The sequence below is a fragment of the Equus caballus genome, chromosome 13, assembly GCF_041296265.1.
Source record: "Equus caballus isolate H_3958 breed thoroughbred chromosome 13, TB-T2T, whole genome shotgun sequence".
Lineage (NCBI taxonomy): Eukaryota > Metazoa > Chordata > Mammalia > Perissodactyla > Equidae > Equus > Equus caballus.
The window spans coordinates 42,306,703-42,323,165 of NC_091696.1; the positions used below are offsets into that span (position 1 = coordinate 42,306,703).

The 16,463-nt window shown below is 39.6% G+C and overlaps 1 protein-coding gene across 22 annotated transcripts in view; it reads right to left on the reverse strand.

Moving 5' to 3' along the window:
• The window catches only part of MRTFB (myocardin related transcription factor B), a 258,616-nt gene that overhangs the window by 136,200 nt on the left and 105,953 nt on the right, over positions 1–16,463 (reverse strand). For 3 of the 22 annotated variants that reach the window (XM_070230957.1, XM_070230970.1, XM_070230962.1), the window contains exon 3: positions 5,570–5,615. The exons of 17 other annotated variants lie outside the window; for them this stretch is intronic. Coding sequence is in view for 2 of the 5 variants with exons in the window: in XM_070230953.1 (XP_070087054.1) it covers positions 9,422–9,445 (24 nt within the window). In the remaining 3 variants the exon portion in view is untranslated. Of the gene's footprint in view, positions 1–5,569; positions 5,616–9,421; positions 9,827–16,463 lie in introns of those variants that run through there. 2 more of the 22 variants (XM_070230953.1, XM_070230965.1) reach the window with 2 other exon arrangements.

The window sequence follows — 16,463 nt, forward strand, 5'->3', positions numbered from 1 at the left end:
TGCCACCAAAAATAAGGAAGACAATGACATACATTTGGAGCATCGTGACATCGCTCTTGTTCTCTCAAAGCTAAAAAAGGTCATGTTACTCATTCTTAGTAGAAGCAAGTACAGTTGATAGAAACCCCTTGCAGTTTAGACAAACATTTTAAATTGAAGCTTTTCTTCAAGTGAATAATAGCATTTAAAAATAGCATTTTTTTCCCGAGTCAATTCAGTACAAAGTAGAGAAGAAAAAAAGGAAGCCTAAAGCTAAAAAAAAAAAAAAAAAAAAAGGGCACCACATTATCTGAAGAAAATGGCAATGCTAAGAACCAGTTCTCAAATGAAGGCTATAATACCAAAGAAATGAACATTCAAAATAACCAGCCGCTAAAGCCTTTCTCGTGTAACAGAAGTTTGAAGCATCTGTTTGGGTTTTAAGAAGGTAACATTTTAAAGAAAAGTTAATAGAAAAGTCTCCAGAAAAAACTTAAGGCACGTATACAACTTTGTGGGGACTAGATGAGTAATAATGTTTTGGATCCTTGGTTCCCTTTGCTGCTGAAAGATCACAGCCCCAGTCTCGACTGCTAGCCCCACAAGCACCCAGTGACCCACTGGGTTCCACAGGCAGATCTAAGCTGTGCCCTTAAAGTTCTCCTTAAAACTCTCCACAATATCGCGTCTACCTACTTCCCTAATGCAACCACCCGATATTCTATGGCTAGACTCTAAGTTCCAATCAACCACCTGTTCAAGGTTCTTACCACAGGACCTTGTATAATATATAAACACATAAAGCCACAGTAATGAAGACTGTGTAGATGTGACACAAGAATATATTAAAGACCAACAGAGCAGAACCTGTGCATATCGGGCAATCCGAATGCAAGACAAAGTAGCATTACAAATCAGTGAGGGGACGAGGGGCTATGCAATCAGAGACGCTGGCTCACGCAACTAGTTTATTCACATGGAAAATTATTCCCTATCTCAAACCCACATACACAAATAAATTCCATGTGGATTAGACTTATGCCGAGGAGAACAAACTTTTAGAAGAAAATATGGTAGGATCTCTTTATGACCACAAAGTACTCAAAGTACAGAGGGATTTATTAAACATGATGCAAAAAGCAGCAACCATAAATGAACAGACTAATAAATATGACTTGATTAAAACGTAAAACTCGTACACAACAAAGCATACCATACACAAAGTGGAAAGATAAGCCACTGGGAGAACATATTTAAAATGCAAAATATCAACAAAAGATAAATAGCCAGAATACATAAAGAACTAAAGATTTATAAGGGAAAAAAAGGAATCCAATAGAAAACATACAAAAGAGAAAAACATGAGTCACAAAAGAGGAAACTGAAATAGCCAGATAAACATAAGAAATGATGCTCAAACACACTAGAAATAATGCACTCTTTCAAATTAGCAAAAATTCAAAAGTCTGGCAATACCAAGGCTTAGCAAGGATATGGAGCAATAGGACCTCTCAGACAGTGCTGTTAGGGGCTGAAATTTGTACAACTACTCTGGAGAATGATCTGGCAACATATAGTGAAGTCAAGGGTGCACATACCCTATGAACCAGCAATTCTACCTCTAGGTACGAACTCTAGAGAAGCTGTTAAATGTGCACAAGAAGATGTGCACCACATGTTCATAGCAACATTGTTTAGATAAAAGCACGGAAATAACCAAAACTTCCATTGACAGAGAATGAATAAACCATAGCATAATCCTAGAATACCATATAGCAAAAATGAAGGGATTACTGCTACACACACCTACATGGACATATTTCATACATAATGTTAAATGAAAAAGCAAGTTGCAGAAATATATACATAGTATGCTACCATACTGTACAAAGTTCAAGATCCACAAACCAAATATACTGTTTATAAATATATCTGCATGTTAGATAAGTAGAAAGCCATGCATGGGAATGACACATGCTCACTTCAGGATGAGGGTTCTTCTGCAGAAGGAAAATGGAGAAATGGCATCTGGGAGGGGTACAGAGGGAGCATCAACTATACGTATGATGTTTTATGTTATATCATGTTAAGCTTTTAAAAGTAAAGCTAGCAAAATGTTAAGAAGCTATCTAGAGGTTATATTATTCTCTACATTTTTCTGCATTCATGAAATATTTCAAAGTGAAGTAACATATTTTAAAGAAAGAGAAAAATAGAGGCTGAAATTTACCAAAATGGGTGTCTCCTGATACTGAGCCTATGGTTATAGATAGCTTTTCTTTTTTCCTTTCTAGACTTTTATATTTTCTCATTTTTTTAATAAAGTCAACCCAGATACTTCTAGTCCAATTTATTCTCCCATCTCCCAAAACTGCACTTTCTTGCTCCTTTGGTATAGAACTCAGCATTCTAATGCACACTGTCTGTTCCACCAGAATATGGACGCACTGCCTGCTCCACTGGCATATGGATTCTTGGAGGGTCTCCCACATGCAGTCTCATTTTTATATAAATTATGTATTGAATGCCTACACTGTGGCAGTTACTGAGCCAGGCGTTAGAGAAACATAAATGAACAAAACCTACATTGTGCCTTCTTCCACAGAGTTTAGTCTCAAGGAATAGAAACATTAAACAAACATTAAAAAAATACAAATAAAATTGTGAGGAACGCTACGAAGGAAAAGACTAGGTGCTATAGGACCATTTAATAGAAAGGCCTAACACAATGTAGACTGGACAGGAGGAACAGGAATATGCCAGAAAGGGAAGGGTGGACAGGCCTTCTGGACAGAGACAACACTCACCAGTGTCCTCCTCACTCAAGGGCACCTTGAGGGGAGAGACTGCTTCTGCTTCGTATCTGTGTCATTACCCACACGGTGCTGTAACACATGCTTCCTGGCTGATTCTGAGGCACCCTCTGAGCAATCAGGAGATTCTGTGCCTGTAGCTCAAAGGCAACAAAGCAGTCCTTGGGGGATGACCCGACAGGCAAAAGGAGTAGTCACTCAAAGAGGCAGAACAGAGTCTGAGCCCAGTGTCTGTGGTAGCTCAACCCCTCAAAAAGCACTTGCTATATATTCTCTCATCCCCACGTCATGAGAGAGCTAACCTGACTCTCTTCATCTGTCCATCCGTCTGTCCATCCATCCACTCCTTCCTTGCTCAGTACCCTCATCCCCACCTATTCAATTTAATTCAATACATTTAAGGGGACCTATGTGTGCCAAGCTAGAGATACAAAGATCCACACAAGCATAGCCTCTGCCTCAAAGAGCTTTCCTTCTAGACCAGTGGATTTCGACTAGGGGTAACTGTGTCCCCAGGGGACATTAGACAATGTCTAGAGACATTTTTAGTTGTCACAATAGAGCAGGGAGGAGGGGTTGTGCTATGGTATCTAGTGAGTAGAGTCTAGGGATGCTGTTAAACATCTTATAATGATGCTTACAATGACAGCCCCCCCCAAGAAAGAATTATTGGGTCCCAAATGTCAATAATGCCCAGGTAGAGAAATCTGGTGTAAGTTATTTAGAACCATGTCTTGAAGTTGACCGCTAAAGCACGGTAAATGTCAGAGGTCAGAGGCCAAAGGCCAAGCAGGTCAAGTGTGAGGGGCCTAGGAGAGTATGAAACACCAGGTCATCAGCTAAGCATATAAATAAATGTCAATAGTGCTGAAGTTGAGAAAACTGCTCTACAGAATTAGCAACGTAATTACATCACAATGCAAGAGAAGTATAAGGTGTCATCCAAATACAAAGGTAAGGTATCTAGTCTAGAACAGGATGAAAGGTCCTTGGAAGTGACATCTAATTCAAAACCTGAAGAAGAGATGACTTAGAAAGGGATGAAAGGGTGGAGGCAGGATAAAGGGGCTATTCCAGACAGAAGGCACAGCCAGTAGGCAAGTGGGACTATGGAACAAAAGAAACATGTTTGTATGATGGAAAAGCAGGGAGTGGCTACTGAAATGCTGGAGAGGTAAACAGGCCCTGGTCATAATGAGCCTGTATGACGAGTTAAGAAATGCAGACTTTCAGTGCAATAGGAAGCCACTGAAAGGATTTACACAGAACATTGATACGAACAACACTTGTTTCAGGACAATTGCTCTGGAGAATGGATTGCTAAGGAACTAAGTAGGAGGGGGCTCCTGCGACCCAGGTGACAGAGCTGTGGTTTGACCTAATGGTGGTTCTGAGGGTGCAGGGGAGGCATTCCAGAGATGCTTGGGGGAAGCTGTGATTGTGTACCTATCACAGTTCTCTGCCTAGTAATACCAAAGCCCCCAACCTCTAAAACCTAAAAGTTTTTCTGTAACTCATCTGTGGCCCAACCTGTGGCCCAACCTAACCAGAATTACATGGCAGCAAAACTAGAACCTGAACTAACTTGAGGCTATTTGTAGTACATTTACCCTATTTAATGTGAATATTTCAAGGTAGAAGTATTAATGTTTGATTATGGGGTGCGGCCCCAGAAAAAGGTCTGCATTCCAAAATGCAGCTGGGCCCAAGGGTTTAAGATAAGAAATTCTGGACCTATACAAGGTGCTGAGTAAACTTTTGTCAAACTACATTAAATTGGGCAAAGTGGGTTACTAAATGATTATTTGTTCAGAATATTTTTCTAAGTCACTATCTTCCAGATACCACATATATATATATATATATATATATATATATATATATATATATATCTATCACATGATTCATTTTATGGAACTTTGCCTTAAAAACCCAGACATTTGGCATGTGATCCTAGTAAATTCACAGTAGTGGGATTTGGGGACAGAACTACAGGAAAAGTATAATTCTCCCTCCTGGGATCGCCACACAGAACAAAGAGTAAGTACTATCAATAACAAGAACCCAATCTTTATCCTAGTATAACAATTCCAAGTAAAGCCAGTTAGGAGTTGAAAAAAAATTGAGGTCACCCTCCCAATCAGTTAGCATAGCCACAAAGACATCAGTGACTTGATGCTTCCTCGGTAGAGAAGACCTAGCTGTTTTCGTACTGGTGTCAAGTACTTTCTATACTTGCGTCAAGTGGTCACTGGCCACAGCTGCAGGGGCAGGGAGGACGGGCCTGGGACTCACTCTCATTCATTCCTTCTTCATTCACACGTATCTGTTAGGAGGTCTCTGTGTGCCAGGCATTGTTTATTCTAGGTACTGAGGATTCAGTAGACAGACATGCTCCCTGAGAGGTTACGGATTTTACAGGGGCACAGAGACAGGAAGCATATAATTACAGCACGGTGTAAAAAGTTATGATGGGGAAGCGTAACGATGACAACACACAGCAGAAGGACCGAATGTAGTAGGAAGCAAAGAATCTAGAAAGACCTCTCTGAGAAAGTGATATTGAAACTGAGACTTAAAGGATAATTAGAAATTATTGATCTGAAGGGACTAGAAAGAGAACCAGAAAATTGGAGAAAACGTGAGAAGAGTGAAAATAATGGCTGAAAGCTGAGGGTAGGAGGTAGAACTCAGTGAAGCTCAGAGGCAGCAGGAACATGCGGCCCGCAGACTCAAGTGTAAGCTGGAAAAGAGGTACTACCCTGACAAAACCTTACTGGAAATCAGGCGGCACTTTCTGATGTTCTCGAAGGTACTTTGCACCTAAAAATAGAACAAATGTGGGAAGTGGGCTTTAAAATACCTGAACATTTACTTTCTTCTTACTTGGGCTAGGGGAAAACAAGCCTTCTATGTAATAAAGTACACCTAAAATGCACTTCAAATGGACAGAATGAATAGCTGTATACTGAAACACTGAGAACACATGTTTGAATAACAAATTAGGTCATCAGCAATATGCTGCCAACTTTGTAAAGCACTATGGTCTGGCAGGATATTTTAAAATAATAAATTTACCAGAAACATAATTGAGATATTCAGATGTCAATGGAGAAGACTTTGGCAACATTAAAGTTTCCAACCACAAATATATCAGTATAAATCATACTCTATACTTTGAACCCATGACAGCTTGAAAAGCAAATGCTAGTACTCTACCCCAAGGATCCGAAGGAACTAGCCATCCAAAGCAACTATTTTTATTGACAGACTCTTGTTATCCCATGCCAGAGTAACAGACTGAAAAACTAGTGTGAGCACATTTCAGTTATATCTATGTAACACTTTTTATCCTAAAAAAATTCAAGAGACCTACTAAACTAAAAAAGCTCACGTTTAACTAAATGTACTTGGGAGAACTTCGGGGCACAAATCAAGCCTGATGTAAGGGGAGGCAATGCCTCACAACTGTTACTTAGGTTCTTTGTGAATAGGCTTTTTAACATTTTTAACCATCTCCTCCCCCACGTTTTGTTAGAGTCATCTATTGACCATCAAGACCCTCCTAACTTCCTCAGCGACTGGGCCTGACTTGTAGTTTTTCTCTGTACGTAACCTCCTGCCATCATGCTAGAGGGGTTGGAATTCCCTCTAATTATCCAGTGTCCCGGTACTTCAACTTCCTCAACAACAGGAACTTTCCCATTCTCTCCAGCCTCCAACAATAACAATCATATCCGAGACCCACCCTAGAACCTGAATTCTGAAACAACCTCCTGTGAATACGTCGCTTCCTCCTTATGCCTCATTCCTCCCTCGCTTCATTCATCCAGCCAGCCAACCATCTGTTCATTCTACACTCAACTCATATTCATTAAATATCTGCCTTTTGCCAAGTTCTCTTCTAGGTACAGGGGAAAAAGCAGTATTAAAAAATAAAGATGTAATATCCCAGACAGAAATCTCTGCCCTCATGGAACATACAAATAAGTAAGCAAGCAAAATATATACAAATAGTGATAAATGCCATTGAGGGAAATACAAAGGCAGGGAAGGGGGGTGTGGCGCTTGGCAAGAGGAGTGTCATTTCAGATAGGGTGGCCAGAAAAGCCCCAAGAAGGAGACACCTGCATAACCCTAATTCTGAAGGAGGTGAGGGGTCAACATGGGAATGAAAAAGTCCGACTTCCACTATGAAATGGTCACCTGGCTGCTGAGTTAAAAACAGACAGAGGTGGAGCAAGAGGAGACGCCGGAACCTGGCTCTCACCTGCTTCCTCTGCAGCCCTTTCAAATGGTGCTGTTCTTTTCTTCCCATAACCCTTGCACTACTGGGCTTGGAGGTGAGGTAGGTATTACCCTGTTCATGACTGTTGTTTCCAAACCATTCTCTCTCCCTCCTCCCTAATGTCCCTTGACTTTGAATATCACATGATCAGACTCTGTCCTCACTCCTGTGGCTGTTTCAACAACCCCTCACCTTCCTCAGCCACTCACCCACATGATCATTGGCCAAACCAAGAATATGCCTCCATCATAGCAATTTCCTGAACTTTCCCTCTGACCACCTCCTCCTGGATTTCCAGCTCAGTTTCTTTCAAATTCTGGACCCAACAATCCATTCCCCTCCTGGGGTCTCCATGCCACTGATCCTACCACCTTTCTACTGTCCCTTGTTCCTTGATATGGCTCTCCCCTCTTCTACTTCATGGTCAGTCACTTCAACTCCATTGCTGCTTTGTGCCTGCTTGGCAGACCCTTGATGCTGATTAAATCTTACTCCACTCCACTCTACTGATTAAATTCCACGGGAGAGGGAAAACCTGATGGGTAGAAGGAAGCTGAAAATCCCTAGAGCAATCCTCTTGAGAAGGGAGAGGGGATGGTACCCAGTAGGGAAGGAGTGCCTCACATGGGAGCAGAGAACATTCACTAGCAGCAAGGAGAGGGGCAGCTGAGTGCAGGGCACATGTCTAGTCAGGTGGAAGGGTTTGGCAGGAGAAGCTTGAGGCTGTTCTCTTCTATGTTCTCAGTGAATGGGAGCAAGGCCATTAAGTGTGAGGCAAGGAGAGAGGTGTCAGCGGATTGAGAAAAAGAAGAAAACAGCAGAGGGGGAGAATGACAGGACGAGACACCTCTCTGAGGCTGTCGCACCTCCCTCTCCTAAGTTAAGCAGCCCTCCGCTGCCGCCACTCGCCTCTTTACCCAGTCTAGAAGGGGGCAGGGGGCAGCAGAGGGGATACAGCCACTTCCATGACACCAACACCCACTTCTGGGTGTCCCCATCCAGATCCCTAAAGCCAAGCACTGCTGAACAAGTCAAGAAAACTGAGATGAGTCCACCACAAACCCACGTTAATTCATTTCGAATGGATTCGCAGTGCTCCTCAGTAAATCCTTTATGCACCTGTGGTTAATGCCCCTCCCAAAGCACACAGCAAGTGGGTATTTTCTACTTTCTTCAGGTCCCTAGAACCAGCCCCCGTCACTCTAAGCAGATGAACTTGGCTTCTGTTTTACTGAGGGGCAAGGCCACCTGACGTGTGAGTGAGCTTCTTTAAAGCTTCCTTTCTCTCGGACCCAAAGTCCCTGCATGTTTAACATGTACCGTCCCCCCTCCCAGCTTCCAAATGTTCTTTCCTTCATTCTGTGGTGCACCCCACCTCTCTCTACCACTCCACTCCAATCTATGGAGTTTTTTTCAGTTATCCTGTCTTGTACTTTGAATTTGTTAAACTTACAGGTTATGAAGAAAAAAGGTATTCCAGATGAAAGAAACACAATGAACAAATTACACAAGTAGGAAAGAATATGGAAGGCTTATGAAAACAGTGATAAAACTGGTCTTATTACATAGCAGGGCATGTTGGAAAGTGACGGAAAATAAAGTTAGATGGATGGGGTGGGACACGATTACAGAGTATCTTAAAAGCCACACGCTGTAGGTTAACGACTTCTGAATAAGGCAGTGCTCACAGTGGAAGTAGTATTTAAGGGAGCTGAGAGTCAGAGCACGGGACAGGATGGGATGGGATGGGATGGGATGGGATGGGATGGGGTGGGAAAGGAGGGATTTACACTGGGAACAGGAACAGGATGGGGGCTTGGGGCAGGGAGGGCGGAAGACAAGAGGGTGAGGCAGTCATCCTGATAAGTATAATGAGAGCATGGTCAAATGAGGAGTAGTGAGAAGGAAGAAAGGAAAAGACAAAAGACGTTTCCCAGAGAGAAAGGAACACAATCTGGTGACTGATAGCATTTTACGGATCAATTTCAACCTAAGTTCTGGGTAGTATAACTGCTACAAGATGGAAGGCATGGGGCTACATTGGTAAAGTCCTTAGAATCATAGCACTTGGAGGCTGGAAGGGGCCAAGACCTCTGAGGTCATGTGACTCAGCTCCCTCATTTTATAAATGAGAAAGCAGAGGCCCAAAGAAGTGAAGTGATTTGTCTAAAGTCACAAAGCAAGCTAGTGAGAGAGTTGGGACCAGAACCGTCTCCTGTCTGCCTTTGGAGATCCTCCCACCACACCGTGCTGCCTCTTCCAGATCCATTCTGTTTCCCATTTGCCCAGTGAGGCCCTCAGGTGCACACTTCCTCTGACAAAATTACGCTGTGGAACTCACCACTTGATTTTGGCCTCTGCACATATTGGTCCAGGAGAGTGAGCTCTTCCATCAGGGCTTCACAGCTGCTGGACTGACTCCCCTGGGCTTCCTGAAGATAAGCCTGCCTTGTCCTTTCATGGGGAGATTAGCTCAGACTGTGCTACATCTCCAGCACCTGTTTCGAAGTTTCTAGTAAGTCTCAAGCCTAGCAAGTAAAGAAGACACAAGCCCTACTCTAAGGATCGTTAAAGCGATTTTGAGATTTAAAGGGCAAACCATATTGGCCCTTACTGTTTCCTTCTTCCCCTCCTTTTCCAATTCAGTAAGAGAATTGAAGATGGTGTTTGCCTAATCTGTGATAGATATCTTGAGCCATGAGGATGATTCCCTGGCAAAAACTGGAATTTGGATTTGGAATTCTTCATATTATCTGCTCACAGAATTCTCCTGGTAACAAAACGGAATCTATAATATTTCTAGCAAGGCTACTATATTTTTTCCCAGACAATGTTCATTAGTTAAATAGGAGAGTCTAGGTAATTTCCTAGTGATCTTTGAGCCTTGACAGAAGTTAACATGAATACAGCTTCCAGCATTTTATGGAAACCAAGCACGATTATTTACACTAAATAAATATGGACAACTTGGCTATCTCATTTCCTCTGTCAGTGTCAAGGACTTTAACAAGCTACCACAGACTTCAGCAAGCTGCCCATATTCAAACAGATAGTTAGAGTACACTCTCCGGAACTTTCTGAACTTATTAATAGCTGCCTAAATTAAGTCAACAGATAAAGCTGAATAACCTAGAACAGAAGGGTTTAGTATTATTTTTTCTCCTCTTGCTATTCCAAACATGTGCAACAACAAATTTTTTAAAAAGAAAGAACGAACTACAAAATACGTCAAATCCTTCTTTGGGAAAATATTGACAATTCTGTTCTCAAGGACAAATTTTCAAAGTACCAGTGCCCGCAATGATGTCAATATTGTGACTAAAATGTACACAATTCAGATATCAAACTTGACCCCTTGGTTTTTACATTTTCTTCTAACATTATTTCCTCATGCTATTCATTTTGAAATTTATGTTTTTTACTGCATGCTTTGAGCATCTCAAAAGCTTAAACTCAGTACATCTGTTTGCTTAGCAGCGTCAAGATATTGTCTTTGGTGACTAAGCAGACAGGTGCTGTTCAGTTTATTTTCATGCACGTAAGCTAAGCCCTTGAACTTGGAGTGAGGAAAAGCATTGGGCTTAAAGTTCAGAAAGGAAGGAACTACACAACAGCTTCCTTTAGAACAGCCTGCTTTTTCAGCTTCCTGTATGAAAATAATATTGTATTTTTATACGAATTGCTAAGAAACAATGAAGAAATTATACTTAAGCCTTTAGATAGTTAAGCTTTAAATCCTTTAAAGAGGAAACGATTTCTCTCAATAATTTTGATATTTAAATCAAGCCAAGAACAGAAAAAGAGACTAATAAAATAAAATAGAAATGTGATACAAAGGTTAAAATGGATTACACAATTTTCAGATTACTATAAGGAATTCACATTTTCCTCCAGTAAATGACAGACATTAAGACTTTTGGCTTTAAAAGTCCCAAATATCAAGCTGCTGTATTTGGTAGAGATGATGGGGGAAAGGTTTTCTTTGGTGCTGTAGTTGCTGCTATTGTTATTATGAAACTGTCTTGATTAAAACACATAAACACACACGCCAAGGTTTCTTTTTTCATTTTTTTGTTTATTGCAGTAACGTTGGCTTATACCATTACATAAATTTCAAGTGTACATCATATTTCGATTTCTGTGTAGATTACATCAAGTTCACCACCCAAAGACTAATTACAATCCATCACCATACACATATGCCTAATCACCGCTTTTGCCCTCCTCTCTCCCCCCTTGCCCTCTGGTAACCACCAATCCAATCTCTATGTGTTTGTTTGTTGTTGTTTTTATCTTCTATTTGTGAGTGAGATCATATGGTATTTGAGTTTCTCCCTCTGACTTATTTTGCTTAGAATAATACCTTCAAGGTCCACTCATGTTGTCACAAATGGCCAGGTTTCATCCTTGGTTATGGCTGAGTGGTATTCCATTGTGTGTGTGTGTGTATATATATATATACACACCACATCTTCTTTATCCATTTGTCCCTTGATGGGCACCCAGGTTGCTTCCAAGCCTTGGCTATTGTAAATAATGCTGCAATGAACATAGGGGCGCATGTATGTTTACACATTCATGTTTTCTTGTTCTTTGGAAAATATCCAGCAGTGGAATAGCTGGATCGTATGACAGTTCTATTCTTAATTTTTGAGGAATCTCCATGCTGTTTTCCATAGTGGCTGCACCAGTTTGCACTCCCACCAGCAGTGTATGAGAATTCCCTTCTCTACACATCCTCTCCAACACTTGTTATTTCCTGTCTTGTTAATTATAGCCATTCTGACAGCCATGAGGTGATCTCTGTAGTTTTGATTTACATTATCCTGATAATTAGTCATGTTGAACATCTTTTCATGTGCCTGTTTGCCATCTATACATCTTCTCTGGAGAAATGTCTGTTCAGATATTTGCCCATTTTTTAATTGGGTTATTAAGTTTTTTTGTTGTTGAGCTGTATGAGTTCTTTATATATTTTGGATATTAACCCCTAATCAAATACATGGTTTGCAAATATCTTCTCCCAAATGTTAGGTTGTCTTTTCGTTTTGTTGATGGTTTCCCTTGCTGTGCAGAAGCTTTTTAGTTTGATGTAGTCCCATTTGTTTACTTTTTCTCTTGTTTCCCTTGCCCAGCCAGACATGGTACTTGAACCTACGCTGCTAAGACTGACGTCAAAGAATGTACTGCCTATGTTTTCTTCTAGAAGTTTCATGGTTTCAGGTCTTACATTCAAGTTTTTAATCCATTTTGAATTAATTTTTGTGTATGGTATAAGATAATAATCTACTTTCATTCTTTTGCATGTGGCTGTCCAGTTCTCCCAACACCATTTATTGAAGAGGCTTTCCTTTCTGCATGGTATGTTCTTGGCTCCCTTGTTGAAAATTAGCTATCCATAGATGTGTGGGTTTATTTCTGGGCTCTTGATTCTGTTCCATTGATCTGTGTGTGTGTTTTTGTGCCAGTACCATGCCATTTTGGTTACTGTGGCTTTGTAGTATATTTTGAAATCAGGGAGTGTGATGCCTCCAGCTATTCTTTTTTCTCAAGATTCCTTTGGCTATTCTGGGTCTTTTGTTGTTCCACATAAATTTTAAGATTCTTTGTTTTATTTCTGTGAAAAACATCATTGGAACTCTGATAGGGATTGCATTGAATCTATAGATTGCTTTAGGAAGTATGGACATTTTAACGATGTTAATTCTTCCAATCTAAGAGCATGGAATATCTTTCCACTTCTTTGTGTCTTCTTCAATTTATTTCAATAATGTTTTATAGTTTTCAGTGTACAGGTCTTTCACATCTTTGGTTAAGTTTATTCCTAGGTATTTTATTCTTTTTTTTTTTTTTTTTTAAAGATTTTATTTTTTTCCCTTTTCTCCCCAAAGCCCCCCGGTACATAGTTGTGTATTCTTCATTGTGGGTTCTTCTAGTTGTGGCATGCGGGACGCCGCCCCAGCATGGTCCGACGAGCAGTGCCATGTCCGCGCCCAGGATCCGAACCAACGAAACACTGGGCCGCCTGCAGCGGAGCGCGCGAACTTAACCACTCGGCCACGGGGCCAGCCCCCCTAGGTATTTTATTCTTTTTGTTGCAATTGTAAATGGGATTGTATTCTTCTTTCTGCTACTTCATTGTTAGCGTATAGAAATGCAACTGATTTTTGTATGTTGATTTTGTCTCCTGCAACTTTACCATATTCATTTATTATTTCTAAAAGTTTTTTGCTGGATTCTCTAGGGTTTTCTACATATAAAATCATGTCACCTGCAAATAGTGAGTTTCACCTCTTCCTTTCCAATTTAGATCCTTTTTATTTCTTTTTCTTGCCTGATTGTTCTGGCTAGGACTTCCAATACTATGTTAAATAAGAGTGGTGATAGTGGGCATCCTTGTCTGGTTCCTGTTCTTAGAGGGAGAGCTTTCAGTTTTTCTCCATTGAGAATGATATTAGCTGTGGGTTTGTCATATATGGGCTTTATTACATTGAGGTACTTTCCTTCTATACCCATTTTATTCAGTTTTTATCATAAATGGGTGCTGTATCTTGTCAAATGCTTTCTCTGAATCTATTGAGATGATCATGTGATTTTTATTCTTCCTTTTGTTAATGTGGTGTATCACACTGACTGATTTGCAGATGATGAACCATCCCTGGATAAAATCCCACTTGATCATGGTGTGTGATCTTTTAATGTATTATTGTATTCGATTTGCTAGTATTTTGTTGAGGATTTTTACATCGATGTTCATCAGTGATTACTGCCTGTAACTTTCTTTTTTGTGTTGTCCTTGTCCAGTTTTGGTGTCAGGGTGACGTTGGCTTCGTAGAAGGAGTTAGCAGCTGTCCCTCCTCTTCAATTTTCTGGAAGAGTCTGAAAAGGACAGGTATTAAGTCTTCTTTGAATGTCTGGTAGAATTCACTAGGGAAGCAGTCTGGACTTTTATTTTTTGGGAGGTTTTTGATTACTATTTCAATCTCCTTACTGATTGATCTATACAAATTCTGTATTTCTTTTTGATTCAGTTTTGGAAGGTTGTATGATTTTAAGAATTTATCCATTTCTTCTAGATTATCCAATTTGTTGGCGTACAGCTTTTCACAGTATTCTCTTATAATCTTTTGTATTTCTGAGGTGTCCTTTGTAATTTCTCCTCTTTCATGCCTGATTTTATTTATTTGAGCCTTCTCTCTTTTTATCTTGGTGAGTCTAGCTAGTCAATTTTGCTTATCTTTCAAAGAACCAGCTCTCTGTTTTTATTGATTTTTCCTATTTTTTTAAGTCTCTATTTCATTTATTTCAATTCTGATTTTTATTATTTCCTTCCTTCTACTGATTTTGGACTTTGTTTTTCTTTTTCCAGTTCCTTTAGGTGCACTGTTAGATTATTTGAGATTTTTCTTGTTTGTTGAGGTAGGCCTATATGGCTGTAAATGTCCCTCTTAGAACTGCTTTTGCTGTATCCCATAAATTTTGGGGTATCATATTTTCATTTTCATTGGTCTCCAGGTAATTTTTTATTTCTCCTTTGATTTCTTCATTGATTGACCCAATCATTGTTCAGTAGCATTTTGTCTAATCTCCACACATTGTGGCTTTTCCAACTTTCTTCCTGTAGTTGATTTCTAGTTTCATACCATTGTGGTCAGAAAAGATGCTTGGTATTATTTCAATCTTCTTAAATTTATTGACACTTGTTTTGTTTTAGCATTTCTTCTAAGGCTGGTTTCTTGGTGATAAACTCCTTTACTTTTTGCTTGTTGGAAAACTCTTTATTTCTCCTTCCATTCTGAATGATAACCTTGCCAGGTAGAGTATTCTTGGCTGTAGGTTTTTTCCTTTCAGCACTTTAAATATATCATGCCACTCCCTTCTAGCCTGTAATATTTCTGCTGAGATGTCAGCTGATAGCCTTATGGGGTTTCCTTTGTATGTAACTTGTTGCCTTTCTCTTGTAGCTTTTAGGATTCTCTCTTTATCTTTAATTCTTGTCATTTTATTTTTTTTTTTATTTATTTTTTTTTTAAAGATTTTATTTTTTCCTTTTTCTCCCCAAAGCCCTCCGGTACATAGTTGTGTATTCTTCATTGTGGGTCTTCATTGTGTGTTTTGTGGCCTAATATGTGATCTATCCTGGAGAATGTTTTATGTGCATTTGAAAAGAATGTGCATCCTGCAGTTTTTGGATAGAATGTTTTGTATATATCTACTAAGTCCGTCTGATCTAATGTGTCATTTAAGGCCAATGTTTCCATATTGATCATCTGTTTGGATGATCTATCCATTGGTGTAAGTGCAGTGTTAACGTCCCTACTATTATTGTGTTACTGTCTACTTCCCCTTTCATGTTTGTTAATAATTGCTTTACATATTTAGGCACTTCTATCTTGGGTGCATAGATATTTACAAGTGTTATATCCTCTTGTTGGATTGTTCCCTTTATCATTATGTGGAGCCTTTCTTTGTCTCATTTCAGTGTTTGTTTTAAAATCTATTCTGTCTAAGTATTGCTACCCCAGTTTTCTTTTTATTGCCATTTGCATGGAGTATCTTTTCCCATCTCTTCACTTTCAGTTTGTGAGTGTCTCTTGTATGCAGCAGATATACAGGTCTTGTATTTTTAATCCAACCGGCCAACCTATGCATTCTGATTGGAGCATTTAGACCACTGACATTTAAAGTAGCTGTTAATAAGAATGTACTTATTGCCATTTTGTTACTTTTTTCTGGTGTTCTAGTGGTTCTCTGTTCCTTTCTTCTTCTCTTGCTCTCTTCCTTTGTAGTTTGATGGCTTTCTTTAGAATTATGTTTGGGTTCTTTTCTCTTATTTTTTTGTGTATTTATTATAGGTTTCTGGTTTGTGATTACCATGAGGTTCATATATAATAACTATGTAAATAGCAATCTAAATTAAGTTGATGGTCTCTTTAGTTTGACCTCTTGCTAAAAGCTCTACTCTTTTACTCCCCTCCTTCCACATTTTATGTTTTTGATATATATCTAACCTCTTTTTGTGTGTGTATCTGCTACCCTCATATCACAGAAATAGATCATTTTACTACTTTTGTCTTTTGACCTTCACATTAGCTTCATAGGTGGTTGATCTGTTATCTTGACTGTATATTTGCCTTTACCAGTGATTTTTTCTTTGAAAATTTTCTTATTCCTATTTGTGGTCTTCTCTTTTCCACTTAAATAAGTTCCTTTAGCATTTCTTCTAAGGCTGGTTTCTTGGTGATAAACTCCTTTACTTTTTGCTTGTTGGAAAACTCTTTATTTCTCCTTCCATTCTGAATGATAACCTTGCCAGGTAGAGTATTCTTGGCTGTAGGTTTTTTCCTTTCAGCACTTTAAATATATCATGCCACTCCCTTCTA